This window comes from Oncorhynchus nerka, linkage group LG4, assembly GCF_034236695.1.
Source record: "Oncorhynchus nerka isolate Pitt River linkage group LG4, Oner_Uvic_2.0, whole genome shotgun sequence".
Classification (NCBI taxonomy): Eukaryota; Metazoa; Chordata; class Actinopteri; order Salmoniformes; family Salmonidae; genus Oncorhynchus; species Oncorhynchus nerka.
In genome coordinates, this window is record NC_088399.1 from 35055734 (window position 1) to 35070207 (window position 14474).

At 40.8% G+C, this 14474-nt stretch overlaps 1 protein-coding gene across 1 annotated transcript in view; it reads right to left on the reverse strand.

Moving 5' to 3' along the window:
* Window positions 1-14474, reverse strand: part of LOC115123043 (astrotactin-2-like) — a 267117-nt gene that overhangs the window by 26358 nt on the left and 226285 nt on the right. The window contains exon 16 of the mRNA XM_029652338.2: window positions 1215-1356. Coding sequence (XP_029508198.2) covers window positions 1215-1356 — 142 coding nt within the window. The remainder of the gene's footprint in view (window positions 1-1214; window positions 1357-14474) is intronic.

Below are 14474 nucleotides of genomic sequence, written 5' to 3' on the forward strand. Positions count from 1 at the left end.
ACTAAGTGAATCTTCTTTGCAAAATGAAACACCTGCAAAGTTGACTAACAGCTGTCCCTGATATACTCTAGTGTTCTCTGACCACCTTAAAACAAGATGTATGGTTGACTATACCCTTCACACATGCTGAGGGACTCAGGGCTGTACGTATGTCTGTCCATAAATTAAGGAGTGCTTCAACTGCTGAACATTTTAGCATGTATCAGTGGGTTGGGACGTGTGCATGCAACTAACTGACCTGCCACAGTGTTTGTGTCCTCCATGCATGTCTTCCCTGCTGCTCAATGTGTTATGGTTCTCAGTCTTTATGACTAATTGGATTAAGAGGGGTGGTCTAGTTGCCTGTTTGCTAACCGCCCCAGACTGTAATCACCAGACAGACCGACTGGTCAATGGCTCCAGTCTCCTCCAGTCTCTGTGTGACACAAACAGCACGTTGGTTGTGATGCTCGTTTTTCACCATGACCACGTTTTCTTCCATTGAAAAGGGCCTCGTGAAAAACGGAACAATAACGGAAACAATAACACCAGCATCCACCACTTCCACCCTGGTGAGACCAAAATATGTGCCGCCCGCCTAATTTGAGCCAGCTGTGTTCTGACTGGGGGGAATTAAAACATGGCCATAAACAAGTCCCATTGCCAATGGGAGTACAGACACAAATATGTGGTGCTGGCTGGTGATATCACCCACATATTATGTGTTAAGTCATTCCTCTTTAGGAGAGATGCAAAAATGACAACAATGCCATTGGTTAAGAAGGTGGTTTTTTATGGTAATAGAAAATAGTGAACTCATAAAAGTCAGAAAGTCAGAAAATGATGAAGTCAATCGGGTTAGAACAATACCACAGGTGAGAAGAGTTGAATGTAGCGACAACTCAATGGACTTCTGTCATGCAACATTTACCACAGAGTTAGCAGAAGTGAACAACAAATCAAAAACATCAGTCTTTTTTTCATAATCTATCCTTCATTTCTACCTTGTTGTTTTGCATACTTTAAATTTCACCCTTGGAATGGTGCAAAACAATAGTAAATTGCGGCCCGTATTAATAAAGCATCTCAGGGTAGGAATGCTGATCTAGGATCAGTTCTGCCTTTTAGATCATAATGAAAAAGATTACATGGACATAGGGGACCTAGATCAGCACTCTGAGAGGCTTCATGAATACGGGCTCAGGTCCAAAGTGCTTTAGGTTAGGGGATCTTACTTGTAGAGGCTGTCGGGCTCCAGGCACTTGAAGACCAGCGAGTAGAGCACAGAGTGAGGATGGTCTCCGTTCCTTCGACCCGCCACCACACAGGACGAACCAAGACCTGAGAGCAGGTCGTCCACCAGACTTAACAACTCACCTAGAGGAGATGGAGAGAGGGAGGGAGAGAGAGAGAGAGAGAGAGAGAGAGAGAGAGAGAGAGAGAGAGAGAGAGAGAGAGAGAGAGAGAGAGAGAAAAGATGAATCGTGTGTAAATTGTGCAGTGTGTGAAGAGATTTAGAACATGAGAAAGTGATTGAATAGACGTATGGAGAGGAAGAGAAAGAGACAATTGCAAGGTTAATACACACTGTGTTGTTGACCTGATTGGAAGCCATTTCCTGCGCCTCTTAAATAAAGTGGCAAATATGCCACAAGTGTGTTGTTTTGTCTTAACATGCATTCTCTATTGTTCTTCAGTGAGATGTTTTACAAAACAAACAGAAAATAGACACAAGTGCAAAGAAAAGTAATGAATTCAGTTTTTAAGAGGGATATTCTTTCCAACATCGATGCTGCCACTTGACACTTAATTGTGTTCCAAGTCATTCTGAGTTTCACATCGGCCCAGCCCAGAGGGAAAGAGTTCTGCAGCACGAACCTTGAGGCAAAATGAAATCAGACTTGTTCTGGCAGCCACCCCTCCATAGTACATTATAGAACCGTAAGAAAACAGGACTTTGTTCCTTTATGGTCACATGATACTGTTCAATGATATCTCACTGAACACCTCTGTGTCTCACAAACACCAGTTCACAAGTTGTGAAGTATCTTTCATGTCAGTTTACAGGAAAATAATGACACACTTGTTCATTCAGACATGCACCAAACCGTTTCCAGCGCTCAGAGGGGTGGTGGAAAAAAGAGAGAGCTGTCAAAACAGTTTAAAAGCAACAAAAAAAAAGGTGGGATTTCAAAGACGTAAAGGGGAGCTTCAGCTTATGTCATGTGGGCCAACTTATAAACACAGGGAATATGTCTGGAGGGCGGGGCACAGAGGGATGGTAAGGAGAGGAGGAAAGAAGTGAACGAATGAATGATTTGACATGTTCCCAGAAAGGGGCCTGTGTTTAAGAGGTTTCCCAAACACATTCCTACACTTGGGGTGTCCCTGTGCCAGGTTTACAAGGTTTCTTTTTCTAAACATGCAATGCAAACTGGATCTAGGCCTGTATTTATTCACGGGAGAAGAGCCAGAGACTATGTACAGATTAGGTTGTTCTCTGTTGGACCCAAATCCACTTTTGAGAAATATGCTGAAATTACTGGAATTTTGTTGATACTCCACTGATTTAATTTATGATTTACTTGAATGTTTATGTTACACTTGTGTAAATTCTCTCTCTTGGATTAATTCCAAAAGTTGTAAATTAAAGTTTATATATGAGCAGTCTTTGTACATTCAATGAAAATTAAGTCCAATTGCACATTTATTGTGGAGACCACCGACACACTCAGTAAACAATACATTTTTTCCGTGAAGACCACCAACACACTCAGTAAACAATACATTTATGGTGTAGACAACCGGCACACTCAGTAAACAATACATTTATGGTGGAGACCCCCAGCACATTCAGTAAACAATACATGTACGGTGGAGCCCAGCAGCACACTCAGTAAACAATAGATTTATGGTGGAGACCACCAGCACATTCAGTAAACAATACATTTATGTTGGAGACCACCAGCACACTCAGTAAACAATACATTTATGGTGGAGACCACCAGCACATTCAGTAAACAATACATGTACGGTGGAGCCCAGCAGCACACTCAGTAAACAATACATTTATGTTGGAGACCACCAGTCCACTCAGTAAACAATACATGTATGTTGGCGGCCACCAGCACACTCAGTAAACAATAAATTTACGGTGGAGACCACCAGCACACTCAGTAAACAATACATTTATGGTGGAGACCACCAGCACACTCAGTAAACAATACATTTATGGTGGAGACCACCAGCACACTCAGTAAACAATACATTTATGTTGGAGACCACCAGCTCATTCAGTAAACAATACATTTATGGTGGAGACCACCAGGACACTCAGTAAACAATACATTTATGGTGGAGACCACCAACACAGTCTGTAAACAATACATTTATGTTGGAGACCACCAGCACACTCAGTAAACAATACATGTATGTTGGAGGCCACCAGCACACTCAGTAAACAATACATTTATGGTGGAGACCACCAACACACTCAGTAAACAATACATTTATGGTGGAAACCATAAAGTACATTCAGTAAACAATACAGTTATGGTGGAGACCACCAACACACTCAGTAAACAATACATTTATGTTGGAGACAACCAGCTTACTCAGTAAACAATACATTTATGGTGGAGACCACCGCACATTCAGTAAACAATACATTTATGTTGGAGACCACCAGCACACTCAGTAAACAATACATTTATGGTGGAGACCACCAGCTCATTCAGTAAACAACACATTTATGTTGGAGACAACTAGCACATTCAGTAAACAATACATTTATGGTGGAGACCACCAGCACACTCAGTAAACAATACATTTATGGTGGAGACCACCAGCACACTCAGTAAACAATACATTTATGTTGGAAACCACCAGGACACTCAGTAAACAATACAGTTATGGTGGAGACCACCAACACAGTCTGTAAACAATACATTTATTTTGGAGACCACCAGCACACTCAGTAAACAATCCATTTATGGTGGAGACCACCACCACACTCAGTAAACAATACATTTATGGTGGAGACCACCAGCACACTCAGTAAACAATACATGTATGGTGGATACCACCAGCACACTCAGTAAACAATTATTGTATGGTGGAGACTACCAGCATACTCAGTAAACAATACATTTATGTTGGAGACCACCAGCACACCCAGAAAACAATACATGTATTTTGGAGGCCACCAGCACACTCAGTAAACAATACATTTACGGTGGAGACCACCAGCACACTCAGTAAACAATACATTTATGGTGGAGACCACCAGCACACTCAGTAAACAATACATTTATGGTGGAGACCACCAGCACACTCAGTAAACAATACATTTATGTTGGAGACCACCAGCACACTCAGTAAACAATACATTTATGTTGGAGACCACCAGCACACCCAGTAAACAATACATTTATGGTGGAGACCACCAGCACACTCAGTAAACAATACATTTATGGTGGAGACCACCAGCTCATTCAGTAAACAACACATTTATGTTGGAGACAACTAGCACATTCAGTAAAAAATAAATTTATGGTGGAGACCACCACCACACTCAGTAAACAATACATTGATGCTGGAGACCACCAACACAGTCTGTAAACAATACATTTATTTTGGAGACGACCAGCACACCCAGTAAACAATACATGTATGTTGGAGGCCACCAGGACACTCAGTAAAGAATACATTTACAGTGGAGAACACCAGCACACTCAGTAAACAATACATTTATGGTGGAAACCACCAGCACATTCAGTAAACAATACATTTATGGTGGAGACCACCAGCACACTCAGTAAACAATACATTTATGGTGGAGACCACCACCACACTCAGTAAACAATTATTGTATGGTGGAGACTACCAGCATACTCAGTAAACAATACATTTATGGTGGAGACCACCAGCACACTCAGTAAACAATACATTTATGGTGGAGACCACCAGCACACTCAGTAATCAATACATTGATGTTGGAGACCACCAGCACACTCAGTATACAATACATTTATGGTGGAGACCACCAGCTCATTCAGTAAACAACACATTTATGTTGGAGACAACTAGCACATTCAGTAAACAATACATTTATGGTGGAGACCACCAGCACACTCAGTAAACAATACATTTATGGTGGAGACCACCAACACAGTCTGTAAACAATACATTTATGTTGGAGACCACCAGCACACTCAGTAAACAATACATTTATGGTGGAGACCACCAGCACACTCAGTAAACAATACATTTATGTTGGAGACCACCAGCACACCCAGTAAACAATACATTTATGGTGGAGACCACCAGCACACTCAGTAAACAATACATTTATGGTGGAGACCACCAGCTCATTCAGTAAACAACACATTTATGTTGGAGACAACTAGCACATTCAGTAAAAATACATTTATGGTGGAGACCACCACCACTCTCAGTAAACAATACATTGATGCTGGAGACCACCAGCACACTCAGTAATCAATACATTGATGTTGGAGACCACCAGCACACTCAGTAATCAATACATGATGTTGGAGACCACCAGCACACTCAGTATACAATACATTTATGATGGAGACCACCAGCTCATTCAGTAAACAACACATTTATGTTGGAGACAACTAGCACATTCAGTAAACAATACATTTATGGTGGAGACTACCAGCACACTCAGTAAACAATACATTTATGGTGGAGACCACCACCACACTCAGTAAACAATACATGTAAGTTGGAGACAACCAGCTTACACAGTAAACAATACATTTAAGGTGGAGACCACCAGCACATTCAGTAAACACTACATTTATGTTGGAGACCACCAGCACACTCAGTAAACAATACATGTATGTTGGAGACCACCAGCACACTCAGTAAACAATACATTTATGGTGGAGACTACCAGCATACTCAGTAAACAATACATTTATGGTGGCGAACACCAGCACATTCAGTAAACAATACATATATGGTGGATACCACCAGCACACTCAGTAAACAATACATTTATGGGGGAGACCACCAGCACACTCATTAAACAATACATTTATGGTGGAGACCACCAGCTCATTCAGTAAACAACACATTTATGTTGGAGACAACTAGCACATTCAGTAAACAATACATTTATGGTGGAGACCACCAGCACAGTCAGTAAACAATACATTTATGGTGGAGACCACCAGCTCACTCAGTAAACAATACATGTATGTTGGAGACAACCAGCTTACACAGTAAACAATACATTTATGTTGGATACCACCAGCACACTCAGTAAACAATTAATGTATGGTGGAGACTACCAGCATACTCAGTAAACAATACATTTATGGTGGAGACCACCCGCACACTCAGTAAACAATACATTTATGGTGGAGACCACCAGCACACTCAGTAAACAATACATTTATGGTGGAGACCACCAGCACACTCAGTAAACAATACATTTATGGTGGAGACCACCAGCTCATTCAGTAAACAACACATTTATGTTGGAGACAACTAGCACATTCAGTAAAAAATACATTTATGGTGGAGACCACCACCACACTCAATAAACAATACATTGATGTTGGAGACCACCAGCACACTCAGTAATCAATACATTGATGTTGGAGACCACCAGCACACTCAGTAATCAATACATTGATGTTGGAGACCACCAGCACACTCAGTATACAATACATTTATGGTGGAGACCACCAGCTCATTCAGTAAACAACACATTTATGTTGGAGACCACCAGCACACTCAGTAAACAACACATTTATGTTGGAGACAACTAGCACATTCAGTAAACAATACATTTATGGTGGAGACCACCAGCACACTCAGTAAACAATACATTTATGCTGGAGACCACCAGCACACTCAGTAAACAATACATGTATGTTGGAGACAACCAGCTTACACAGTAAACAATACATTTAAGGTGGAGACCACCAGCACATTCAGTAAACACTACATTTATGTTGGAGACAACTAGCACATTCAGTAAACAATACATGTATGGTGGATACCACCAGCACACTCAGTAAACAATACATTTATGGGGGAGACCACCAGCACACTCAGTAAACAATACATGTATGGTGGAGACCACCAGCTCATTCAGTAAACAACACATTTATGTTGGAGACAACTAGCACATTCAGTAAACAATACATTTATGGTGGAGACCACCAGCACAGTCAGTAAACAATACATTTATTGTGGAGACCACCAGCACACTCAGTAAACAATACATGTATGTTGGAGACCACCAGCACACTCAGTAATCAATACATTGATGTTGGAGAACACCAGCACACTCAGTATACAATACATTTATGGTGGAGACCACCAGCTCATTCAGTAAACAACACATTTATGTTGGAGACAACTAGCACATTCAGTAAACAATACATTTATGGTGGAGACCACCAGCACACTCAGTAAACAATACATTTATGGTGGAGACCACCACCACACACAGTAAACAATACATGTATGGTGGAGACCACCAGCACAGTCAGTAAACAATACATTTATGGTGGAGACCACCAGCACACTCAGTAAACAATACATGTATGTTGGAGACAACCAGCTTACACAGTAAACAATACATTTAAGGTGGAGACCACCAGCACATTCAGTAAACACTACATTTATGTTGGAGACCACCAGCACACTCAGTAAACAATACATTTATGGTGGAGACTACCAGCATACTCAGTAAACAATACATTTATGGTGGCGACCACCAGCACATTCAGTAAACAATACATGTATGGTGGATACCACCAGCACACTCAGTAAACAATACATTTATGGGGGAGACCACCAGCACACTCAGTAAACAATACATGTATGGTGGAGACCACCAGCTCATTCAGTAAACAACACATTTATGTTGGAGACAACTAGCACATTCAGTAAACAATACATTTATGGTGGAGACCACCAGCACACTCAGTAACCAATACATTGATGTTGGAGACCACCAGCACACTCAGTAATCAATACATTGATGTTGGAGACCACCAGCACACTCAGTATACAATACATTTATGGTGGAGACCACCACCACACTCAGTAAACAATACATGTATGGTGGAGACCACCAGCACAGTCAGTAAACAATACATTTATGGTGGAGACCACCAGCACACTCAGTAAACAATACATGTATGTTGGAGACAACCAGCTTACACAGTAAACAATACATTTAAGGTGGAGACCACCAGCACATTCAGTAAACACTACATTTATGTTGGAGACCACCAGCACACTCAGTAAACAATACATTTATGGTGGAGACCACCAGCACACTCAGTAAACAATACATTTATGGTGGCGACCACCAGCACATTCAGTAAACAATACATGTATGGTGGATACCACCAGCACACTCAGTAAACAATACATTTATGGGGGAGACCACCAACACACTCAGTAAACAACACATTTATGTTGGAGACAACTAGCACATTCAGTAAACAATACATTTATTGTGGAGACCACCAGCACAGTCAGTAAACAATACATTTATGGTGGAGACTACCCGCACACTCAGTAAACAATACAGTTATGGTGGAGACCACCAGCACACTCAGTAATCAATACATTGATGGTGGAGACTACCAGCATACTCAGTAAACAATACATTTATGGTGGATACCACCCGCACACTCAGTAAACAATACATTTTTTTCTTGGAGACCACCAACACACTCAGTAAACAATACATTTATGGTGGAGACTACCAGCATACTCAGTAAACAATACATTTATGGTGGATACCACCCGCACACTCAGTAAACAATACATTTATGTTGGAGACCACCAGCACACTCAGTAAACAATACATTTATGGTGGAGACCACCAGCACATTCAGTAAATAATACATTTATGGTGGAGACCACCAGCACACTCAGTAAACAATACAGTTATGGTGGAGACCACCAGCACACCTAGTAATCAATACATTGATGGTGGAGACCACCAGCACACTCAGTAAACAATACATTTATGGTGGAGACCACCAGCACACTCAGTAAACAATACATGTATGGTGGAGACCACCAGCACACTCAGTAAACAATACATTTATGTTGGAGACCACCAGCACACTCAGTAAACAATACATTTTTGTTGCTGACAACCAGCTTACTCAGTAAACAATACATTTATGTTGCAGACAACCAGCTTACTCAGTAAACACTACATTTATGTTGGAGACCACCAGCACACCCAGTAAACAATACATTTATGGTGGAGACCACCAGCACACTCAGTAAACAATACATTTATGGTGGAGACCACCAGCTCATTCAGTAAACAATACATTTATGGTGGAGACCACCAGCACACTCAGTAAACAACACATTTATGTTGTCATAAGGTGAATGCACCAATTTGTAAGTCGCTCTGGATAAGAGCGTCTGCTAAATGACTTAAATGTCAAATGTATGTTGGAGACAACTAGCACATTCAGTAAAAAATACATTTATGGTGGAGACCACCACCACACTCAGTAAACAATACATTGATGTTGGAGACCACCAGCACACTCAGTAATCAATACATTGATGTTGGAGACCACCAGCACACTCAGTATACAATACATTTATGGTGGAGACCACCAGCTCATTCAGTAAACAACACATTTATGTTGGAGACAACTAGCACATTCAGTAAACAACACATTTATGTTGGAGACAACTAGTATACACATTTATGGTGGAGACCAGTAAAAACAATACATTTATGGTGGTGACCACCAGCACACTCAGTAAACAATACATTTATGGTGGAGACCACCACCACACTCAGTAAACAATACATTTATGGTGGAGACCACCAGCACACTCAGTAAACAATACATTTATGGTGGAGACCACCAGCTCATTCAGTAAACAACACATTTATGTTGGAGACAACTAGCACATTCAGTAAAAAATACATTTATGGTGGAGACCACCACCACACTCAGTAAACAATACATTGATGTTGGAGACCACCAGCACACTCAGTAATCAATACATTGATGTTGGAGACCACCAGCACACTCAGTAATCAATACATTGATGTTGGAGACCACCAGCACACTCAGTAAACAATACATTTATGGTGGAGACCACCAGCTCATTCAGTAAACAACACATTTATGTTGGAGACAACTAGCACATTCAGTAAACAATACATTTATTGTGGAGACCACCAGCACAGTCAGTAAACAATACATTTATGGTGGAGACCACCAGCACACTCAGTAAACAATACATGTATGTTGGAGACAACCAGCTTACACAGTAAACAATACATTTAAGGTGGAGACCACCAGCACATTCAGTAAACAACACATTTATGTTGGAGACAACTAGCACATTCAGTAAAAATACATTTATGGTGGAGACCACCAGCACACTCAGTAAACAATACATTTATGCTGGAGACCACCAGCACACTCAGTAAACAATACATGTATGTTGGAGACAACCAGCTTACACAGTAAACAATACATTTAAGGTGGAGACCACCAGCACATTCAGTAAACACTACATTTATGTTGGAGACAACTAGCACATTCAGTAAACAATACATGTATGGTGGATACCACCAGCACACTCAGTAAACAATACATTTATGGGGGAGACCACCAGCACACTCAGTAAACAATACATGTATGGTGGAGACCACCAGCTCATTCAGTAAACAACACATTTATGTTGGAGACAACTAGCACATTCAGTAAACAATACATTTATGGTGGAGACCACCAGCACAGTCAGTAAACAATACATTTATTGTGGAGACCACCAGCACACTCAGTAAACAATACATGTATGTTGGAGACCACCAGCACACTCAGTAATCAATACATTGATGTTGGAGAACACCAGCACACTCAGTATACAATACATTTATGGTGGAGACCACCAGCTCATTCAGTAAACAACACATTTATGTTGGAGACAACTAGCACATTCAGTAAACAATACATTTATGGTGGAGACCACCAGCACACTCAGTAAACAATACATTTATGGTGGAGACCACCACCACACACAGTAAACAATACATGTATGGTGGAGACCACCAGCACAGTCAGTAAACAATACATTTATGGTGGAGACCACCAGCACACTCAGTAAACAATACATGTATGTTGGAGACAACCAGCTTACACAGTAAACAATACATTTAAGGTGGAGACCACCAGCACATTCAGTAAACACTACATTTATGTTGGAGACCACCAGCACACTCAGTAAACAATACATTTATGGTGGAGACTACCAGCATACTCAGTAAACAATACATTTATGGTGGCGACCACCAGCACATTCAGTAAACAATACATGTATGGTGGATACCACCAGCACACTCAGTAAACAATACATTTATGGGGGAGACCACCAGCACACTCAGTAAACAATACATGTATGGTGGATACCACCAGCACACTCAGTAAACAATTCATTTATGGGGGAGACCACCAGCACACTCAGTAAACAATACATGTATGGTGGAGACCACCAGCTCATTCAGTAAACAATACATTTATGGTGGAGACCACCAGCACACTCAGTAAACAACACATTTATGTTGTCATAAGGTGAATGCACCAATTTGTAAGTCGCTCTGGATAAGAGCGTCTGCTAAATGACTTAAATGTCAAATGTATGTTGGAGACAACTAGCACATTCAGTAAAAAATACATTTATGGTGGAGACCACCACCACACTCAGTAAACAATACATTGATGTTGGAGACCACCAGCACACTCAGTAATCAATACATTGATGTTGGAGACCACCAGCACACTCAGTATACAATACATTTATGGTGGAGACCACCAGCTCATTCAGTAAACAACACATTTATGTTGGAGACAACTAGCACATTCAGTAAACAATACATTTATGGTGGAGACCACCAGCACACTCAGTAAACAATACATGTATGTTGGAGACAACCAGCTTACACAGTAAACAATACATTTAAGGTGGAGACCACCAGCACATTCAGTAAACACTACATTTATGTTGGAGACCACCAGCACACTCAGTAAACAATACATTTATGTTGGAGACTACCAGCACACTCAGTAAACAATACATTTATGGTGGAGACCACCAGCACATTCAGTAAACAATACATTTATGGTGGATACCACCAGCAAACTCAGTAAACAATACATTTATGTTGGAGACCACCAGCACACTCAGTAAACAATACATGTATGGTGGAGACCACCAGCACACTCAGTAAACAATTCATTTATGGGGAGACCACCAGCACACTCAGTAAACAATACATGTATGGTGGAGACCACCAGCTCATTCAGTAAACAATACATTTATGGTGGAGACCACCAGCACACTCAGTAAACAACATTTACATTTATGTTGGAGACAACTAGCACATTCAGTAAACAAACATTATGTTGGAGACCACCAGCACATTCAGTAAACAATTTACATTTAAACAATACATTGATGTTGGAGACCACCAGCACACTCAGTAATCAATACATTGATGTTGGAGACCACCAGCACACTCAGTATACAATACATTTATGGTGGAGACCACCAGCTCATTCAGTAAACAACACATTTATGTTGGAGACAACTAGCACATTCAGTAAACAATACATGTATGGTGGATACCACCAGCACACTCAGTAAACAATACATTTATGGGGGAGACCACCAGCACACTCAGTAAACAATACATGTATGGTGGAGACCACCAGCTCATTCAGTAAACAACACATTTATGTTGGAGACAACTAGCACATTCAGTAAACAATAAATGTATGGTGGAGACCACCAGCACAGTCAGTAAACAATACATTTATTGTGGAGACCACCAGCACACTCAGTAAACAATACATGTATGTTGGAGACCACCAGCACACTCAGTAATCAATACATTGATGTTGGAGAACACCAGCACACTCAGTATACAATACATTTATGGTGGAGACCACCAGCTCATTCAGTAAACAACACATTTATGTTGGAGACAACTAGCACATTCAGTAAACAATACATTTATGGTGGAGACCACCAGCACACTCAGTAAACAATACATTTATGGTGGAGACCACCACCACACACAGTAAACAATACATGTATGGTGGAGACCACCAGCACAGTCAGTAAACAATACATTTATGGTGGAGACCACCAGCACACTCAGTAAACAATACATGTATGTTGGAGACAACCAGCTTACACAGTAAACAATACATTTAAGGTGGAGACCACCAGCACATTCAGTAAACACTACATTTATGTTGGAGACCACCAGCACACTCAGTAAACAATACATTTATGGTGGAGACTACCAGCATACTCAGTAAACAATACATTTATGGTGGCGACCACCAGCACATTCAGTAAACAATACATGTATGGTGGATACCACCAGCACACTCAGTAAACAATTAATGTATGGTGGAGACTACCAGCATACTCAGTAAACAATACATTTATGGTGGAGACCACCAGCACACTCAGTAAACAATTCATTTATGGTGGAGACCACCAGCACACTCAGTAAACAATACATTTATGGTGGAGACCACCAGCTCATTCAGTAAACAATACATTTATGGTGGAGACCACCAGCACATTCAGTAAACAACACATTTATGTTGTCATAAGGTGAATGCACACACTCAGTAAACAATTTTATGTTGGAGACCACTAGCTCTGGATAAGAGCGTCAGTAATCAATAAATGACCACCAGCACACTCAGTAATCAATAAATGTCAAATGTAAACAATACATTTATGTTGGAGACCACCAGCACATTCAGTAAAAATACATTTATGGTGGAGACCACCACCACACTCAGTAAACAATACATTGATGTTGGAGACCACCAGCACACTCAGTAATCAATACATTGATGTTGGAGACCACCAGCACACTCAATACATTTATGTAAACAATACATTTATGTTGGAGACAACCAGCACATTCAGTAAACAATACATTTATGGTGGAGACCACCAGCACATTCAGTAAACAATACATTTATGGTGGACCAACTAGCACACACCATTTATGGTGGAGACCACACCACACTCAGTAAACAATACATTGATGTTGGAGACCACCAGCACACTCAGTAATCAATACATTGATGTTGGAGACCACCAGCACACTCAGTAATCAATACATTGATGTTGGAGACCACCAGCACACTCAGTATACAATACATTTATGGTGGAGACCACCAGCTCATTCAGTAAACAACACATTTATGTTGGAGACCACCAGCACACTCAGTAAACAACACATTTATGTTGGAGACAACTAGCACATTCAGTAAACAATACATTTATGGTGGAGACCACCAGCACACTCAGTAAACAATACATTTATGCTGGAGACCACCAGCACACTCAGTAAACAATACATGTATGTTGGAGACAACCAGCTTACACAGTAAACAATACATTTAAGGTGGAGACCA